We start from the raw sequence: 19,761 nt of genomic DNA, 5'->3' as shown, positions 1-19,761 counted from the left end.
ATATATGATTTATACTAAAATGTGTTCCAAATACTCGTAAGAACTCAAATATAACGATCCATGCATGAACATATAATATAAAAAAAAATCCCTCTCAATTGGGCCTCTCTCTCTCTCTCTATATATATATATATATATACGTTCATAAGGATGCATTTACATGTTTAAAACTCATCTTCCTTCGGCGAAGGAAGACATGGTAATGGAGGTCCTCGAGTACTCCTCAACAACGCTATTCTGTCCGGGCGCTCCTCCTCCAATACTTCTTCTACTATTAAAACTGTTTGGTTTGCTACTGGTTAATCCAAAAAATTTTGAACCGCCTCCTGTACCGGTCCTGGTACTTGTATAACCGCCTCCTCTACGACCTTCCAGGACGACCCGGTCTAGGAAAATCGAATAAATTGCTAGATAACATCTGATGAACCATGTTCATGTCCGGTCTATTTGATGTGATTTGCTGGGAACAAAGCAACCCTATTATAAAACATGTGGCTGCTTCGTCGCAGTTGTATACTCCTGCTAGAGATTGATCCACCAATGCCAGAATTTTGCCTTCTTGGTACATCTTCCACGCCTGTACCGAATATAGATTATGGTTATTGAGTCAGACGACCAATTTTGGTTCCAATGGAAAATGAGCAAATGTTAGATTTGTTGACATCTAAGCAGAACAAATGGAAACATGCATAGGGGGCTGAATTTGCATGGTTTGGTACAAAACCATGATCCGGGTTGGTTATGGTGTGTAGTAATAACCGATTAATTAAGTAAACCACGATTCTGATATCAACCATAATTAATTGGTTAGTTGGTATAGATTGTGTTAAAAAGAACCGATTGAGAGTATGGTTTAAACTTACATAGCTCAAGAGATCGGCCATCTCCGGTCCAAGACGAGGAATTTGGTTCTTTCTTCCGCTGACTATCTCCAAAACCAAGACTCCAAAGCTGAAAACATCTGATTTGACAGATAAAAGCCCGTGCAAGGCATACTCAGGAGCCATGTAACCACTGCATGAACACTCACATATATAAGACTCTTAACTATACATATACAACATTCGTATTTTTTCTCCCTGAGATATCAGAGATTGTAATGGGATTTGGTGAACTCACTAAGTCCTAGAGATTCTAAAAGTATTGGTATGAGTGCCATCGCCTGGGAACAACCGGGCCAAACCGAAATCAGAGATTTTCGGGTTCAAGTCATTATCTAGAAGAATGTTGCTGGCTTTATGTCTCTGTGGAGTATTCGAATCGGAGCTTCTTCGTGTAGATATAACAGTCCTCTTGCCACGCCTATAATTATTCGCCATCGACTGTACCAATCAACTAAACTGAGATTTATTTTATCTGAAATTACAGAGAAATCAACGGTTCAATCATACTGGTCTGATCAGTTGAATGAATTAGTCAGACAAGAACCGATGATTCGGTCCAGTTCGGTGTGGTTTGTTTCAACAATTAAAAATTAAATCATAGGAGATCAATAAGATGGAAACTAAGAAATGTTGTATTAAGGACACTTCCAATGAAGGGATTTAGAAAAACTTTTATAAATTAAAATAAAGAAAAAAAATAAAAATAAGAGCGAGAGTTCTTAAAATCCTTATTTAAAGGCTCTACATGTATTTTTTAAAGGCTCTACATGTATTTTTTTTAAAGGCTTTACATGTATTTTTTTAAAGGCTTATTTTTTTAAGAACTTCATTTTCTAAAGGCTCTACATGTATTTTTTTTATTGGTTTGTTTTTAATTTTAGAATTAAAATTTAATTATATAACTATATTATTAAAATATCAATATTTATTTGTTTTAGATTCCCAAGAGATGGTCTAACCAAATAGAAAATAATCAAGACTCCGGTTAGGGAGATAGTCGTAAACCAGCATCTTCTCGGGACCATGGAAGCAACAACCCAGCAACGAAACCAAGTTCTTGTGTTGAATCCTAAGCAAAAGCTTAACCTCGTTCGTGAATTCTCTCGACCCTTGTCTAGAATTCACCGATAGTTTCTTCACAGCTACTTCTTCACCACTCGGCATCAGTCCCTATATATTGTCGATTCATTCGAATAAACGTCGCTTTTTTCCAACCCAAAAAAAACAAGAACTTTCTAGTGTTTGTTTACCTTGTAGACAGGGCCAAATCCGCCGTGTCCGAGCCGATTCTTCTCGGAGAATAAATCAGTTGCGGTTTCAAGACCTAATTTGTTCTTAGCTTTGAAGACCTAATTTCTAATTAGTCGCTGCTTCAATGTCAATTTTCTTCTAATGCTGTGACAATCCCTGATTTTCTTACGTTTTCTAGGCTGGAACAGTTATATCTCTCTCCAGATTCCGTATTTCAGTGGTTTAATTCTCTTTTTAATCTGATTTTCTCAAGACATTGATTTCGGAGAAACAAATATTTTGTCCAGCCTTTGATGCCTTGTTTTTTTGTGCTTAGAACATTGTTCATTTTGTTGTGAGGAGTCTTGTACACTTGAAGTTTGATACCTTAACTGTTTCTTCAGTTACAAGCGGAATGGTATTTTGCAGATGCTTAAGAGGAATTTATCTGTGAAACTTGCTCCCCAGAGGTGGCAAGATAATGCTGGTGATGGTGTGTTTGATGTTGTAATGACATTTGAAGAAAAGGTTTTCGATTCAGTTCTTGAAGGTAATCTAAATCCTCCCCATTTTACTATTAAATACTTTGTTTCAAAGTTGCTTGATGTTCCATTTGAAGAAGATCGAAATGTTGAGACTTTTATCTTTTCTATGCGCGTTGTTTCCCAACAATCTTTTCATTTTGTAAATTATCTCGAACTAGTTATGTTAGATGTATAAATATGAATTGTTGAAGTTGTAAAGCATCGACAAGTCGTGTGAAACTCAGTTATTTTAATGGGTTAAATTCCATTTCTCGTAACTTAATTTGCTTGCTATATTCACTAGCTGAAAATCGATTGCAGTCATTGTTTGATGGAGTTTTCTTGCTGTGTGAAAGTAATTTGCACGTTGTTGTGTGTCATACTATCTTCATCTCATCGACTTGGATACTGTTACCAACCTGCAGATCTTAACAACAGAGAACAGCCACTTATGAAAACCATACTTGTGATGAACTTGGAAGTTAAAGATAACCACGAAGAAGCAGCTATTGGTGGCCGACTCGCCTTGGAACTCTGTCAAGAGGTCAGTAATCCTATCAAGAAATCTATCCATTCGATTGTTCACCTTTTTTACTGTCATCACTCTTGTATTAGCAGCTTTTGATACAACTATATACTGGGGTTATACTAACATCGACGATTGTTTGGTTTTAGATTGAAGGGAATGAATCATGGGAAGATACAATTGATGACATTGTCGCGGGTTTTGAAAAACAACATAGGCGGAAACTTGTCTATAGCATCTCATTTTACTGAAGAGATACAATCATTAGTTGCAGTAAGCAGCAACGCGAGCTTTCTTTTGATATGCTTAAGGTTTTATGGTCGAGAGTGGAGAAGAAATTGTTTGTTAGAAACTGAGAATTTGTTTTCCTAAACACATGCCACTGCTTGTTTCTCCTTGCTTGAAAGTTGAAACAGAGCCTTGATGAGTTGATTCTACATACCAAAACTGTTTCTGTTTTTTACACTACTTGTCTTAACCCAAGCATTACTTCATCTTTAATGTCGCAATCTAAGTTAACGTGTTTGTGTAAAACCCAAGTCGTGTACCAATTGAATTAACCCAACCCCTAGAATCATGTGTAAGTCAATTTCAATGTTCCACGCCCGTGAGATTAGATATTTATAGAAACCCAATGGCGAAAAGTCATTTTAAAATTCGATGACGATCATACTCTTCACTATATAACTTTTCGTTCGTCCCACGGTTCTTAATGTTTAGCTTTAAACCCATCAGGACACCACAGACCCAAGAAATAATGAAGAGCCGTGAAACGCAAGAAGACCCTCTTCAACAAGAAAGTCGACATCTTCACCAAATCTTGATATCGAAGATATTCAAATCACATAAATTCTTTCAAAACCTTGTGTTGTGTTCGTTTCTTATCGGTTTCGGATTCGGACTCGGCTTCATACTCAACTTCCACATAAGAAACGTCTCATTCAGTCCCCAACTCTTTCGTCTATCTTCTCTTGCCTCCTCCTCTTCTCTCTCTCCACCGCTTCAACCGCCGCCAACATAGCCAGGAAATTGCGTTTTTAGAAAAGAAACTGTTGCGACTGATGACGACGATGATGGGCAAAAGAATCATTCTCTGGTGGAGCCGGAGAACGTGATGCATAACATGTCGGAGGAGGAACTCTACCCTGTGTATCTACAAAAGGCGATTGGATATACTGCAGCGGTGAAGACAGGTATTACTCTCTACCCTTTAATCAAATTTCTTACTTATGGGTAAATTGCAGGAGTTTGTTTATTAAAGGAATGTCTTATGGTTCCTTTCTTTTGATGCTCCTAACACTGGTGCTCTAACTTACAGGAAATTGTACTGCTTCAGCTATCAAACCGGTGGACTTGAGCATTTTATGATGGTAAGCATATATCCAACAGATTCTGGGTTGTTGAAATTAAAAAGTTGCATTTCGCACCTAAAAAAAAAAACTCATAATCTCATAACTTTAACTTACTAGAGTCATGAAGACCCTTGTGTATATACATGTTTTGATATCTATAAAGCTCGCTTAGATTTTAGTCCTCTCTCGTGGCAATGCTTGTCTTACGTTTCTAATCTAGTCTGATTAGAAAACCTGGTGACTGAAAAAGGCTTATGTTTATGGCAGGTGCATGAGAAAGATGTGATAGGCGTAACACACCACCCACATAGAAACCTTGTCGCAACCTATAGTGAAGATTGCACCATGAAGTTGTGGAAGCCCTGAGAGTTGCCTTATCATCAAGCCTTACTTTTTGTATGATTAAATCTCCCGACTTTGTTTGATTTTGCTATTGAAAAAGGCATCGCGACTCTTGGTGCTCGGGTTAGAAGTTAGAACTAGTGTAAGTTATATGTTAAACAATCTTAAACCGCCGATACAGAAGACTTGGCTTTTTTTTTTTGGGAACACTACTCAGAGACGTGTTTAAGAATTAAGATTGTTTCACACCGGCTATGTTCCATGTTTTAAACTAGAGATAATTATTAGAACAACCTTCAAAAGTTGCCTCTTTACTAAAATAACTTTGCCCCAAATTTGGAAAACTAAACTAACATTCAAAAGATGGTTAAAGACATTAAAGTCTATCTTTTCGTTTTTATAAACAAAATGCCATTATTTTTTCTTTCCCTTAAAATTTAAAACAAATAATTAAGAGAGAAAATATATATAAGAAGTAATAGTTAGAAACCCTAATTGTGTTTCTAAAAAAATTTCTGCCACGGTTGCGGCTACAGTGTGCGGCGATTTTGGTTTTCGGTCGAAGAAGTCCTCTTCTCCGGCGAGATTCAGTAAGGTCCTCTTTCTTCTTCTCTGTTTCTTCTTCTTCTTTCCTCTCCTCTGAGATTCTGTTTCTTTCTATGTTCGTCTTCTTCTTTCGTCTTCTTCCTTTCGTCTTCGTCGTCTTCGCCGTCTCCGACAAAACTTTAAGCATCGTCGGGGCGATTTTTAGGGCGACCGCCGTCTAAAGTTTGTACCTTTATTAAACCCTAATATTAATATTTCACTTTTCCACTTGTAAGAGACGTATTCCGGTGAAAGGTGTCGTATTTCGAGAGGTTTGTCGACCGGCGTCGAGTTTGAGGTAGTTCTGTAGGTTTTTTTGTTGTTTGTTTAGTAAGTTTGGGTTTAGAGTTAATGTGATAGACTTGTTTATTGTTTGATAGACATATTGTTTTAGTTTGATAGACTGTATTTTGTTTTGATAGACTTTATTTTATTTTGATAGAATCGTCTACAATTACCACGCGCCTCAAATCCTTCGTCACAAATCCTAAATCCTTCACTAACCTCCCATCGATCTCGCTACACGCGTCTCTGTAAAAGCTTCGAGATATCACGCGCCGCTCCGGATCCAATTTATCGAGCACGAGCGATGCATATTCTCTCAAACCCGCCGTGAAAACGACGATCTGGTACTTTTCTCGAATCTTCTTCAGGAAATCGTCGACTCCTGGCCGTTTGATCACGAAGAAGGTTAAGATCTGACCGTCGATTCTGGGCCTCACGACGAAATCGTGAGGTACATCGGGTTTCTCCAGTTACGAGTGGACAAGCGTCTCGTCTAGATCTAGAACGATCGTCTTCTTCGTCTCGTCGGTAGACTTGTTGATTTATGTTATATTTTGCGGTAAACTTGTTGATTTATGTTATGTTTTGCGGTAGACTTGTTAGGTTAATTGCGGTAGACTTGTTGACTATACTTTCAAAGGACCATGTTTTTTTTTGTTTGAAGTTGGTCCTTTGAAAGTTTGGTAGGTTGGAACATGCTGTATTAGCCATGTGGATAACTATTCCCACAGAAATTTTTTCTTTATGGGATCAATGGCAAATATATTATCCTGCATATTGTCTTGGTAGATTTGATTGCAAAGAAATACCAACTACAAATAACAACTACAAACAATGACAACCCTTTAAAGTTCACTTTAAGAAAGAAGATAGCTACACTCACCACTTATTAAACACTATAGCATACAACAACAAACATCTAAGTTCAAGCTCGGCATGTAGCTCGATTATGGCCGCTTACCCCACAGTTTCCACACTTGTGTTCTTTTCTTGGACGTTTCTTCTGCATTGCCACTTCCAATGCACTTTTTATACGCGATTTTTTGGGCCGTCAGGGTGGGATACAAATGAAAAAGGGCTTAACATACTTTCGTACCCACTTCATCGGGCACAGGTAAGGCGGTATCTCTTGGCATGATTACCCCCGAGTAAGCGTTATACAGGTAAGATGTTCGGAAATAGGAATGACATAGAGGGACAATATCAATTTTTGCAGCATTAGCGGCTGCAATAGCATGAACACAATGGATTTTATCAATGTCGAACCTTCGGCAAGTACATTTTCGCGCTTCCAAGTTTACAACATGCAATGACGACCCACCAGTGACCTGTGCTCGATGTTCATCTATCTCTTGAACATCCAGTTGCTTGGCTTCCTGAACTTTGACCTGTTTACATAAATCTACCAAATTGTATTAAATCTATCATGGAAAAACAAATCTACCATTAAGAAAACAAGTCTATCAATAAGCAAACAAGTCTACCAATCCCTTAAGATAACTTATGTACCAAAACAAAAACTTACGTACCTGGAGCAATTTTTCAACACCGGTTGTAAGCTCAATTTTCATTTTACTTGCGGACCGGTGTCTTTTTGCAAACCATCTTGTAAGTAATGATCCTATCTCATATAAAAGTGTTACGATTGGATAACTTCTTGCCATCGAAAGGACCTTGTTTATTGATTCTGCTATGTTTCTGGTTGTGATATTGTATCTATCTCCTGGGAAATGCACCCGAGACCACATACGTACATCCGCTTTTTGCAAATAGTTATAAAGACCATGATTAGAAGCTTGTATTTGCCCAAATAGAGCAGTGAACTCCGATAGCCTATATGCCTTTAATGTCCTTAAGAAACAGGTCTACCATTATTATCACTTCATAATAAGTCGACCAATTCTGAATAAATCTACCAATGCCATATATATCTACCTATTTCTAACAAATCTACCAAATTCTGCAAGTCTATCAATATCGTTTTAAGTCTATCAGGTTCGTGTTTCTTGATCTCATGAATAAATCTACCGTCATATTAATTAAGTCTACCAAAATTAGTATAAATCTACCGTCTCATCAAATAAATCTACTACACAATAACCGTACATTATCATTAATTAAGTCTACCGTGTCGGCTAATAAATCTACCATTTCAATAACAAATCTATCAGTACAAAGATAAATCTACCAACACACTTTAAAATCTATCAAACCATTATAAATCTACCGTCATTAAAAATAAGTCTACCGTCATTAAGGCTCAAACCATCCAACAATAAGTCTATTATCATTACACAAAAGTCTATCTCGGACGACAATAAATCTACCGTCATATAGTATAAATCTACCAATCCGGTATAATGTCTACCAAAAAGTCAACCAAAGTCAATCTTGTCGAAAAAAGTCTACCAGATCGTATCAAATCTACCCTCATTATAAACAAGTCTACTGGAAATTAAATAAGTCTACTAACCACTAACATCTCTACCTAACGTAAGAATAAATCTATCAAAATAAGTCTACCGACTTCAAAACAAATCTACCGCCTTGAAAACAAATCTACCGTTTTCGAATAAATCTACTGACCCAAAACAAATCTACCGTTTCAAATATAAGTCTACCAAAATTTTATAAGTCTACCATCAAATATTGGTAGACTTGTTTATTTGAGCGCATTGGTTTTTTCGTAAATAAATCAAACTTTTGCTGACGTGGATTATAAATAGTAATGGCAGTTTCGTAAATACGTTTTTTCTTATCAAATGTCAAAAGGGTAGAATGGGTACCGTAGGTTATTCTAATAATTAAAATTTTTGAAGGTTGTTTAAATAATTTCACGATTTTTGAAGGCTTTTATAGTTATCCTCCCTTTAAACTAAGTGAGACCAGAATCAGAGAAGCCGGAAGAGAGTTAGGAGAGCTTGTGTACATCTTCTGGAGAGATGGAACGATTGAAACCTGGACTGAAACCTTGATTGAAACCTGAACGCTTTCTTGCAATTCCTCAACTCCAGAACAAGTCCAATTCCTTCACCTTACTCATCATTTTCATCATCAAGTTCAGCTTCACAAAGTTTTTTAAAAACTTATTATGATCAAACCAATTGAGTCTTGTGCAGCAAAAATTTAGGAATTAATGGAAAATTTTAAAATTTTTGGTTGCCTGGAATATCAGAATCAAGTTCAAGTCAAAACTCGGATATTACAACTACTTGAAACTGGACAAAGTAAAAATCATGTTGATGAATTACTCACAGGTTAATTTAAAAAACAAGGATACACGGGCTGCTTTCCCTGGCGAACATTACAACGGTAAAAGCGGAGTGTCTAGCGAATTATTCAAAACAAAAAACTGTATCTCTTAACAAATCTAAGAAGAGAAGAAAAGGAAGAATTAAGATCAGCAGGAGAGAATGTGACTGTACTAGCCAGACTATTGCCATGTCCCTTTGAACCTGCAACAAACAGTCAAAAATAAATAAGACAACACCGAGAATTCTATAAACTAAAAATTGTGTGGTGTGACAAACTTACAATGTAACATCCCAACAAAATTGGTGAGTAAATATGCTCCAAACCATGAGAAATCATCATCAAATGCACCATAGGAATCAAACCCAGAGTAAAATGTGCTACTATCAAACGTCAAGTCGTATGGAGACAGAATGTTACTGTCCAAGAGCTTCTCCTGTTCACTCTGATACTGAGATGGCAAATCCCTGCCTGTGACGCCGTCGTCATTTCCATGTAAACTAAGAGGTTGAAGTACTCCTCCTGGGGCCTCAAACCCGCTGTTGTGCATTCATCTCTATCTCTGTATGGATGATGTCTTCTTCCTGATTATTCACAAACACTGCAGAGGGATTATAAAAGTTATAACCTGAACCAAATTGCAACTCTTGGTTGGGGTTTGGTCCATAGAGCATTGGCCTTTCGTCGACAGGCATCATAGCTTGTCCATTTCCCGGTGGAAGATAAGTACAGTTGTTATTGAACTCAGGAACCACCATTTCCAGATCATTCAGCAGCCTAGCAGAACTCATGGAACCTGAAGCATCCTCTGTCCCATCAACATCATAGTCACTGTCACTGTTGATCACCGGTTTTCTCCTGTCAGCGTTATTACCCCTTCGATGTGTCTCGGTTACATTAGATGTTCCATTGTCACTGCTAGGCTGCTGAATGAGGGATTCCTCTTGGTTCAAAACCGCTAACCAAATCGCACTCTCTTTAGCAGTCATCTTGTCCTGTAAACATTTTGACTGGCGAACATGCCTCTTAATCTTTGCAATATCAGGCGACATATGGTTGATCACAGCCGTCAAAACCCCAACTTTCCACAGCTTCTTGAGATCGTGCGGTTTTCTATAAGGAGGGCTCTGGCTTTTAGGCAGACCGAGTTTCACCCACCATTCTTCATCCCCCGTTGGCCACCAAGGTGGAGGAGTCCCTTTCTCCAAAGGGTACTTCCTCTGCGGAGGATCACAATGTTGCATCAATGAAGACAACAGAGACCCTAAAGCTGCATCTTGCAGGTCTTGGAAAACAAACTGCGAATTTCTATTCCCATCTGATTTCCCAAAAGCTAACCACTCCTCTTCGTACTTAGCATTTTAGGATTCAGCTTGGTTACTCAGGAAGAAAGCACAAATTCAAGATGAGAGAAATGGAACAGAGGCATTCATCATTCTGCTAAACCCAGAAACAAATTTGTAAGCATAGAGAGAAATTAGAAGTTACCTGAGAGAGATCAGATGAGAGAAATGAGATGAAGAATCGACAAGAACAAATGGACAAAAATAGGATGACCCTTCGCAGCAGCAGAGAAAAATACAATAGTCACATGATTCTTCCACTAGTATTGATAACATAATAAAATCAGGACATTCTTAAGAATAGATGTATATATATATATGTAGAGAAGAGAGAGAGAGAGAGGCTGATCAACCAAAATGGGCAACTACGTAATGACATTTCTACTTTAGCTTTGAGAACATGTATAAAGTCTTGCAAAATCTATGTTTTCTTTGAATCTAAAATACTTGATTCACTTTGCCAAACAAGAAGAGCACAAGAGTAAAGATTGCAAATTTTATTTATATAAATCAAACTGCAAAAAAAAAACATACACGAAGACACCCAAAACAACTTATATCCCCTCAATGTGATTCATTGAGTCAGAGATGATATAATTAAATAGTTTGAACCAGGGAGTGAGAACATCAGATAAAAACAGAACCAGCAAATAGGACCTTAACGTTATCTGTGTCTATGAGTTTACCGGACCAGTCAATATACCCCCAAACCTCCCATTCCTCGCTTGCCTCGCTTACTTTGCTTTTCTTCAGGGAAATCTCGGCAGACCAGAGCTCAACACTCTTAGGACCTTCAGGCTGCGGGTTCACGTTCCAGAAGATGACCATCTTCCCAGTAGAGTCCCTGCAGAGTTTGGTGATATCATATTCTTGAAGCTCTTCTAAACCCTTGACTTCCTTCCAATCCAACTCATATGGCAAACACCATAGTATTTTCCCGCGGGTACCACCACGACAGAATATAAAAGTCCCAATCAAACACCAGTCAGCTCTGTCTTGTGGCTTAGAATCATCAGTTTTCTCGCTGGCCACAAACATACATTGACTTGGTGAGAAGGAGAAGCTCTGACCATCCTCAGCTAGGACGTAAACCTCCTTCTTCTTGTCAATCACCACGCTTTGTTGGATATTAAGGGTCTTATTGTTCAGGGTCGGTGTAGACACAGACAAGAAATCCCAGGTTTCAGTGTTGAGATCGTATACCTCAGCCCAGTTTGATGAATCAGCGTCATCCCCACACCCTCCAAAAACGTAAATTTTATCGTCTATAAGGCTTGCCGATGCGGAGGCACGAGCCATCTTCATGGGCGGTATACGGAACCAGGTGTGCTCGAAGCAGTCGAAAAGCGACACATCCGAAGTGGGCTTGCCGTTGACGAGTCCACCGATGATATAGATCCCCCAATCCATCTCCACGAAAGAGGATGATGCTGGAGTCTGATACATATACGAATCGATCGGTTTCAGCCGGCGTTGCACGGGGTGGAGGACGAACCACCGTGGGTTTGGTTCGGATAAGATGTGCAAGCATACGTATAGATAACGCTCGCAGAAACCCATCCGAGACCTCAAGTCCCAGAGCTCAGGGGAAACTACGAGAGACCGGTGTGACTTGGAGGCGATAGCTAAGGCCGCCAGGTCCAATCTCGAGACTTGAGCCAGGCAGTTCAAAACCACCGCATCTGGCAACGACCATAACCCACACACCTTCCTCGTTTTTTTCTTCCTCGTTTCATTCTGCGATGCCGTTAATGCCAATTGAGATTGTCGGCATCCCCGAATTGCACTTGTTCCTTTCATCCTTTGATTATTACCGGAGCCGGAGCGGATCGATCGATTTACCTTTTGGCCTTAAATCTCAATCAAGTTAGGGATTTTTTTCTTTGTTCGTTCACAACTTGTCAAGCAAGACACCATAAATAAGTAGTTGTCGGAAAAGAAAAAAGGAAAAGAAAAAAAATAGAAAAAAGTTAAGAATTAAAACGAGAGTAGGAAACAAAATTGATCCCAAAACAAAATTTCCAAATTGGAAAATTCTGCCTTTTTTATCATTTATTTATTGGTGTAATTTGCAGTTCAGACACCTGATGCAAAGACCAAACACTTTGGTTCTTCAGAAGTGAGAACTGGTTCAAGGATTCACTTTGGAAATCCTCCAATTTGAGGATTAAGATCAAAATTGATCACTTCACAAGTCACAATTAACAACATTCATTCATTCACCTTATTCTGAATTAAACTTCTCAGTTTCTCTAAATGCAAATTTTCAAGCTCACGCCTACTATTTTGTAATAGCCAATGCCCAATCGTCTTACAACTTATCTGAGTTTATCTACACTATTACACGAGGTCAATTCAATAATGCTTACATCTAAATGAAATCTTCACCAGTCTGATAGAAGAAATCACTTCACTTTTCTTCTACGATACCTTTGAGATCCTAAGTTTAAGCTTCTAATTTCGTGGATATTTAATACATGTATGTATGATGTATCTATGGAATGTTCTATGTACCTTTAATCTGCTTTTTTCTTTCTTTTTTTTTTTTACAGAAACAAGAATCGATATAATTTGAAATTTTGCTGATCTTATCTCTCATCATGGCGCTGAAGAAATTGAATAATCAGTGGATATATTTCGCTCCGGGCCTGTAATGATTATAATGAAACAGTGAATATAATCAAAACATAATTCTGTTAAGTGATAAGGAAAAACAGAATGAAGAGAAGTTGATCACTCATACCGTTCGACCAGAAATCATATCTTGGTGGCCATAATGTGGACCTCCGGGTGATCCTAAGACTTTAAAAGTGGCTAGATGTTCTGGAATCAGCTTTACAGTATCTGCTCATCAGATCAAACGCCATTAAACACCGGTTAACGATTACATCAATCAAGAGAAAGGAGTCTTAAAAAAGATGTTGTAAAGTAACTACCGTATACTGCATCAGGAGGGCAGACTATGTCCCAGTCCCCTGCAAGAGCTAGAATCGGGACACTGGTTTGGCTGATATGATCTTTGTAATAGAAATTACCGGTTCTGTCACGCAGTCCACCCTGGTCCACGGCTGTTGCTAGCTGAAAGAGAAGCTTAGCCGGCACCGTGCCTGTTTTTTTTTTTTATTGGGTTTTTCAGAACAAACGTTATTGTTATCGCTGAAATTTGTTGAGAAGTTTGAGAAAATGAGCTTACATAAGCTGTTCAAAACAAGCTTTTCAATCACTTCAGTGTCCATCATTTGAGGAGCAGAGATATTAGTGGTTAACCAGGACAAAGCATATGGAGGACGAAAAATTAGAGGGTGAGCCATCGCGAGCATTGTATCTATCGGTAGGGCAGACAGGTTAATAGCTTGCGCGGGCTCTTTCTGAAACAAAATGAAATTTTAAGATCACTTTCTTCAGTCGTATTTTTCACTTTAAAGAGTGTAATAGTAAGGTGGTTGGTTTTTAAGTACTTGCCACGGGTAATAGGTACTTGAGGAGTGTTCCTGAGGACGAGTAGTCCAACGTTGATGCAATAGTAGTGACAGAAGCCAAACCCGAATCCATTCCTTGTAAGCCTAGTGAGAAAACGTGATTGGAGCCAAAATCTGACTATGAACTACATTTTAAAACAAATGTAAGAGAATATCAGGCTATGTGATGCATGAGAGAGCTTACCATATTTTGAGAGCAAGGCATATAAGAGAATACCACCCATTGAGTGACCAATAGCTAACAACTTCCCATCTTTTGGTTTGGTTTGAGTCCTCACATACTCCATCTGAGGCCAACATATCATATAATTAGACATAACTGGGTATAGCACGCAGGTGAGCTCGACTCTAACAAAGTGAATTTCAATTATAAAGAAAAATTAACAAGAAGAAGTGTCACCTCACCGCTGAAGGAATATCTTCTTCTAGATAGTTATCAAAATCCCAATTGTAACGAGGGATAAGTTCAAGCCGCTGCTTGAAATCTTCCACTCTCTTGGATAAACGGTCTTGCAACCCGAGGATCTTGAAACCTGCAGGTTATTTCTCAGTAACCAGACAAAGATTCTCTGTTCTGGTCTTAACAGAACATGTCGAATAGACAATATAAGATAGAGAGAGAGAGAGGTAAAGAATGAACCTCCATCAAGAACATTTTCCACCCTCTCAGATACGTTTATGAGATTCTCCAATAGGTTTGAGACTATTCGTTGCTCGTCTTTGCTGGAATCTGTACTTCTCGGTTTCTCTTTCCGTCAACAAACAGGATTTATCAGGAATTAAATTAACATTTACACACCAATTCAAATCACAAGAAAATCTTATCATGCCTTTACCAGGATCTGTATCAAGACTGAGAGAACTCAATCCGGCTCCACGGAGCTCCAGAATCCATGTATCAAATCCTGAACCAGACATGAATCTTGCAAAGGAACACTATCCACATTAAAAAAAAAAAAAAATTGGTTTAGCTTCCATATACAGATTTGTGTTAACAAGAATCCATTTCAAGATCACTACAAGACCAGTATTAGCATAATCAAAACCGGTTGTTTGAAATAATCAAATTACCTCAGGGGAAAGATCGTATGTAAGAGCATTGGTCGCAATCCCAGACAATAGGAGCAAAGGATGTTTCCTCTTAGGTGCCTGTAAGCATATAAACATGATAATACGTATCTAAATACACATATACGTACATATACACACATGTATGCGTATATATATAGGTACCTTTGGGGAAGGGAGATACCGCCAGAGGGCGGCGCGCCAATCGGAGTTGGGAACAGGAACGTAGTGGAGCTCGTCCGCCGTACAGATTTCATTCGCCGTCGTCTTCGCGACCGATCCGATCGCCGGAGATGAGCCGACTCGGCCGAGTTGCACCGAGGAGAAGGAGTAGCGGGATTGACTGAGTAGAGAAGAGGCGGGAACGGAGGAAGTGAGGGAAGCTGAGCTTAGCTCGAATCGGAGAGCATCCATGACCACCGCAAATCACCACCGATAGCTCGACCGTCGACTGAGTCGTCGGAGCAGAGCAACGGTTAAATAATTATATAGACGGAAGGTGAAAGATCTCACTCGGTCCCTTTCTGCTCTGCTTTCTATTTCTAATTTTTGTGGTTAAGATTTTTCAATTTAAATTCATTGCGACCAAAATATAGAGTAATGACTCTTTTTTTTTTTTGGACAAATGAATTAGACATCAAATTAGTGAATATATAGATAAAAGATTATTATTCATCAGTTAATTATTTGTAGGATTCTAAAGTTTATTACTTAGTTTATTTCCCAATAATTCCTGCACATTCGAATCCAGAGTCCAGCCAATAAAACGAAATCATTAAATTTTGTTTTATATATAACTGTCGACGAAATCGGTTAACTTATTCAATGGCTAGGTGGTTGATCTGATCGCTGAAATTTTGAAAATTGCTTTAACTTCATTCACACGCATGAGCGAAGGCAGACGAGAGACATTCTGAGTCAGAGAGAAGGTTCTTCGTCCGAATATAACGGTCAGTTTAGACTGTGAGAAAAAAAATATACAAAGGAAAAGTTTTTGATTCAGATCATATAACCCATAAGTGAAGATTCAATAGGAAAATACGCTACTGGTTTCTGAGATCCTGAAAATTGCTTGTATTTGCAAAACGGCGGCCATCCAAGTTTCAGATTGTTTATACTTTCTCCATTTCAAGATCCACAAGGCCAAATTGGTCAACCAAAAACCAACAATAGCTATTCAAAATCTTCAACGACTCATCAAATCATGCACGTATATCTTTGTTTCACAACACGTGTAATTTGTAGCACACTTACTCTTCTTAGTTAGGTTCTACTTGGAGGTTGCTGGATCTAGAGAGGTCTCTAGCTGCTGGAAAACTGAATCAAAACTCTTGAAGAGGCAGAAGAGAGTATATACGACAGAAGAATCTACTTACTTTCCTCTTGAATTGACGATAGAAATAATGTGTTTAGCCACATCTGATGCAGCGTCAGGTCTCGCAGCTTTGAACGCCCGCTCGCTCATTTCTGTCATCAGTTCTTCATTCCCTATCATTTGGAACCAACTCTATGAGAAGAAGAAGATGGAATTTGAAAACATTGAGATTGTTTTCTACATTTTTTTTGTTTGTTTGTTTAAGCTACCTATAATATCTTCCACGGCAGCTCGAAGAGTAATCGAATCTAGCTCCTCCTCTGTTATTAACTTTGAGCCAACAATGTCCGCCATTAAAGAAGCATTCCTAACTTGATCCCCTTCATCGCTATGTGGTGATGGTATCTTAACAAACATAACTTTCATTGCATTATTACAAGCAAAACACACTAAGATGTAACAAAAATTCGACCAATTAGGATTTTACATACCAGAATAGAAGGTTTGCCTAAAGCCATGATCTCTGAGCACGTCATGGCACCGGCTCTCGAGATAACCAAATCTGCAGCCGCATAAGCTACGCCTATAGTACGCAAGAACCTTAACACCAAAAAGACCACATTTTTGAGTTCTAAGTTAATGTGTGAGTCTTCTGCCATTACAAAAGCTAAAAAAGAGTTATAAAATGTTGTAACTCACGGAGATAGAAAGAGACGAGGATGGCTTCTAACAAGACTATCCATTTCATCAAAAGCTTCAACACCAGTTTGCCAAACGAAAAACCAGTTCTCATGTTCAGACAACATCTGTGAGTAACAGTTGAGCAAAGCTATATTAATAGCGTTTGCTCCTAAAGACCCACCAAGCACAAGCACAACTTTAGCTTCCGACACAGCTCCTGCCCACTGTCCGAAGAAGCTCACACGCGCCGCTCCTTTCGACGCGTACCGTCTCAACGCTTGTCTGATCGGATTCCCATAGACGACGCACTTGGCGGCGGCTCTCTTAGGGAGGTTGGTGACTGTGCAGTTGAAAGGAGCGAAGATTGTGTCGGCGAAGAAAGAGAGAATCCAATTCGTGGTTCCAGGGATCGAGTCTTGTTCCTGGATCACGAGTTTGAGTCTCATGATTACGGCGGCGAAACATACCGGGAAGGAGGCGTGTCCTCCGGTGCCGACGACGATTTGGGGTTTGAATTTGCGGAGGATTTTGTAGGATTCGAAGGTGGATTGGATTAGACGGAGAGGGAAACGGAGGAAGGAGGTGAGGCAGATGAATGGCCGGGAAGATGATGATCCGACGGTTGGTATTTCGGAGAAATCGAATCCGGCGGATGGTATCGTCGTGCTTTCCATGCTGTTTGGGAATCCGATGAAGAGTATCCGAGCGAGTGGGTCGGCGGATTTTAACTCGTCGCCGATCGCGAGTGCCGACGAGATGTGTCCGGCGGTGCCGCCGGCGGATATTACGACTCGTAAGCCGGAGATTTCGTCGTTCTTTGCGGCGGAGGCGGTGGAAGGATTGTTGATTCGTCGGTCTACGGAGAGACAGCAAATGGAGGAGGAGGAGGAGAGAGTGAGTCGACTAGGGACGAGTTTGGTTGAAGGGTAAAATGGTAAATTCGGAGATGGGAAGGTAGTGATCGCCATGAGAGATCAAGAAAAGGAACAAAATTGAGCAATAAAAAGAAGCTGGAAGAGACAAAGCGAGAAGCTTTGAAGTCAAAATTTCACAACGACATTTGGGTAGAAGAGGAAGACTATGATGCTTAGAACCATAAACCCATTTGAAATTATTATATTACGAGGAATTTTGAATGGGTAAGAGATGCAATGTGAAGTTTTCAGTAGTGTTGAGACTTGAGAGGAAGAAGATAACCAGTGACGCGATCTTTCGAATCAAATGAACTAAATTGAAGAAGCGATGAGATCAGAGACGCCATTCATCATACGGTATATAGTCAATGTTTGTCGCGAGAAAAGTCAATTTCTTTACTACTTTTTTTATTTATTTACTGTTTTCTTGCCACGAGGGAAGTCTTGTTATTTTATTCATTTGTTCATGTTGTTAGTTACTCTAAACCACGTATAATTCATACTATTAAGCTATTGATATTGGAAGAGCTTTTAATATTGGTATTCGAACCAAGAAGTCGTGAATATTTGTATCTAACTAAGATTTCGTACAAGAAAAATAAATGATAACCGTGGGAAATTTACAAGAAGAACGAATTAGGGATGACTAGTTGACTACAAGTACACTATCACCAAACCAAGTTTTTGTTCTCTTTATTATACCTCTTAAATGTTGTTATAAGTGTATTAAAGCTTCAAATTATGCCATCTTAAAAAATACGTGTAGTTTATCCATCTTAAATTAGATATGTACATGATAATATATTTATGATATACCCCAGATTTTGTAGATTCTAAGATATAATTTGTATTCATAATGTGTGCTATTTTAGAGTAGATTAAGTTTCATATTTTTGACTTTTCTAGTGAAAAGTCTTTTTTTATTAGTATATTTTTAATACTGAAAGGTACTTTTTTAAAAAAATAATCCATTCATATACGCACGTGTTAAGCGCGTATTATGCGATATCATATATATTATAAGCAAAGTAAAATTTTAAGTTAAAGCTCTCTCATTCAATTTCAGAGTGGTTAATTACCCTTTACCCCTCCTTATATTTTTCTAAAATAAAATTTAATTAAAAAATTATTAAAAATCGAAAATTAATAAAATTTATTATAAAAATCGTAAATTAATATAAAATTATTAAAATCGGAATTTAATAAAAAATATTTAAATTTTAAAAAATATTAAAAATCGTAAATTAATAAAAAATTATATAAATCGGAATTTAATCAAAAAATATTTAAATTTTAAAAATTTATTAAAAATTGGAATTTAATTAAAAAACATTAAAATCATATCATATATACTATATGCGAAGTAAATTTTTCGTTATAAGTTCTCTTATTCAATTAGGTGACTAATCATCATAGTATATATTAAAAGCGAAGTGAATTTTAGCTTTAAAGACCATATGGTAAGTGAGAGATCTTTCAGCTTCAGATTTATATTATTGGTGCAAAAAACCATATGGTTTATTGCAAGTGGTATTTTCCAAATTAAGGATCATACCAAGTATTCGGTTTACAATTTGGAGGGACATGTGAAAAATTGTAAGTTTATAGTATTGAGAAGCTATTGGTTAAGATAAATAAAGAATATATTTTTTTCTCCTAAAAAAAACCTATAGCATCACTCCGCTAATTAAAAGATTTTTACTTCTTTCAATGCCTTATAGAAAAAATAATCTCATTATGTAAATCTCAATAACAGAGTACATTGGTAAAGTTTTAAAAACTAGGAAATAGTCAAAATAATACCAGTAGGTACCTTACATAACGATCAAAGGAAAAGTGAGTAACTCCTATGAGAGAGTCATCTCATTTATAATTGTTTAAGAATCTAATATTTTAAAAAAAAAATAATTGGAAGAATATATGTCTCAAATAATAAATAATTCATTATGTGAAGATTATTCTTACTACAAAATATAAGAAG

General features: G+C 37.9%; 5 protein-coding genes, 1 long non-coding RNA gene and 1 pseudogene across 9 annotated transcripts; 2 read left to right on the top strand and 5 right to left on the bottom strand.

Annotated features, from left to right (window-relative positions):
- Nucleotides 1-171: 171 nt before the first annotated feature.
- Nucleotides 172-2,463, bottom strand: LOC112082271 (cysteine-rich receptor-like protein kinase 25). Its single transcript, XM_024149893.1, is given in 8 exon segments — nucleotides 172-370; nucleotides 372-577; nucleotides 864-1,014; nucleotides 1,120-1,240; nucleotides 1,243-1,356; nucleotides 1,844-2,054; nucleotides 2,135-2,233; nucleotides 2,455-2,463. Coding segments are annotated over 8 exon segments (1,110 nt in total).
- Nucleotides 1,951-3,655, top strand: LOC18008410 (RNA polymerase II subunit A C-terminal domain phosphatase SSU72). The gene is made up of 4 exons (XM_006390461.2): nucleotides 1,951-2,192; nucleotides 2,544-2,664; nucleotides 3,064-3,182; nucleotides 3,314-3,655. The coding sequence occupies exons 2-4, from the start codon at nucleotides 2,544-2,546 to the stop codon at nucleotides 3,413-3,415; spliced, it is 342 nt and encodes a 113-aa protein (XP_006390523.1). The 5' UTR covers nucleotides 1,951-2,192; the 3' UTR covers nucleotides 3,416-3,655.
- A 260-nt stretch (nucleotides 3,656-3,915) lies between these two features.
- On the top strand, nucleotides 3,916-5,002 carry LOC112086710. The gene is made up of 3 exons (XR_002899581.1): nucleotides 3,916-4,357; nucleotides 4,483-4,534; nucleotides 4,784-5,002. It is a non-coding gene; the product is annotated as an uncharacterized LOC112086710 (long non-coding RNA).
- A 3,988-nt stretch (nucleotides 5,003-8,990) lies between these two features.
- Nucleotides 8,991-10,413, bottom strand: LOC112082252 (annotated as a pseudogene).
- A 388-nt stretch (nucleotides 10,414-10,801) lies between these two features.
- Nucleotides 10,802-12,206, bottom strand: LOC18007969 (F-box/kelch-repeat protein SKIP6). Its single transcript, XM_006390459.2, has one exon. The coding sequence runs from the start codon at nucleotides 12,121-12,123 to the stop codon at nucleotides 10,951-10,953; it is 1,173 nt and encodes a 390-aa protein (XP_006390521.2). The 5' UTR covers nucleotides 12,124-12,206; the 3' UTR covers nucleotides 10,802-10,950.
- Nucleotides 12,207-12,855: 649 nt separating this feature from the next.
- LOC18008877 lies at nucleotides 12,856-15,679 on the bottom strand. Of its 2 annotated transcripts, none has more exons than XM_024151744.1 (11): nucleotides 15,036-15,679; nucleotides 14,874-14,951; nucleotides 14,639-14,738; nucleotides 14,443-14,550; nucleotides 14,208-14,335; nucleotides 13,987-14,089; nucleotides 13,782-13,886; nucleotides 13,517-13,687; nucleotides 13,260-13,430; nucleotides 13,067-13,167; nucleotides 12,856-12,971 (listed from the first exon to the last, which is right to left on the bottom strand). In XM_024151744.1, the coding sequence occupies exons 1-11, from the start codon at nucleotides 15,282-15,284 to the stop codon at nucleotides 12,912-12,914; spliced, it is 1,374 nt and encodes a 457-aa protein (XP_024007512.1). In that variant the 5' UTR covers nucleotides 15,285-15,679; the 3' UTR covers nucleotides 12,856-12,911. The 2 variants fall into 2 exon arrangements, with proteins under 2 accessions (XP_024007512.1, XP_006390520.1); XM_006390458.2 differs by having other exon boundaries at nucleotides 13,517-13,691; nucleotides 13,786-13,886.
- Nucleotides 15,680-15,763: 84 nt separating this feature from the next.
- LOC18009030 (UDP-N-acetylglucosamine--N-acetylmuramyl-(pentapeptide) pyrophosphoryl-undecaprenol N-acetylglucosamine transferase) lies at nucleotides 15,764-18,108 on the bottom strand. 3 transcript variants are annotated; one of them, XM_024151747.1, is made up of 5 exons: nucleotides 16,885-18,108; nucleotides 16,677-16,785; nucleotides 16,455-16,590; nucleotides 16,247-16,358; nucleotides 15,764-15,831 (listed from the first exon to the last, which is right to left on the bottom strand). In XM_024151747.1, exons 1-5 carry the CDS (start codon nucleotides 17,832-17,834, stop codon nucleotides 15,822-15,824), a joined length of 1,317 nt encoding a protein of 438 aa, XP_024007515.1. In that variant the 5' UTR covers nucleotides 17,835-18,108; the 3' UTR covers nucleotides 15,764-15,821. The 3 variants fall into 3 exon arrangements, with proteins under 3 accessions (XP_024007515.1, XP_006390519.1, XP_006390518.1); XM_006390457.2 differs by lacking the exon at nucleotides 15,764-15,831 and adding an exon at nucleotides 15,838-16,176; XM_006390456.2 differs by lacking the exon at nucleotides 15,764-15,831 and having other exon boundaries at nucleotides 15,838-16,358.
- Between the last annotated feature and the right edge of the window lie 1,653 nt (nucleotides 18,109-19,761).

This window comes from Eutrema salsugineum, unplaced genomic scaffold, assembly GCF_000478725.1.
Source record: "Eutrema salsugineum unplaced genomic scaffold, Eutsalg1_0 scaffold_9, whole genome shotgun sequence".
Taxonomy (NCBI): domain Eukaryota; kingdom Viridiplantae; phylum Streptophyta; class Magnoliopsida; order Brassicales; family Brassicaceae; genus Eutrema; species Eutrema salsugineum.
This window is presented reverse-complemented; position numbering and strand designations above follow the sequence as displayed.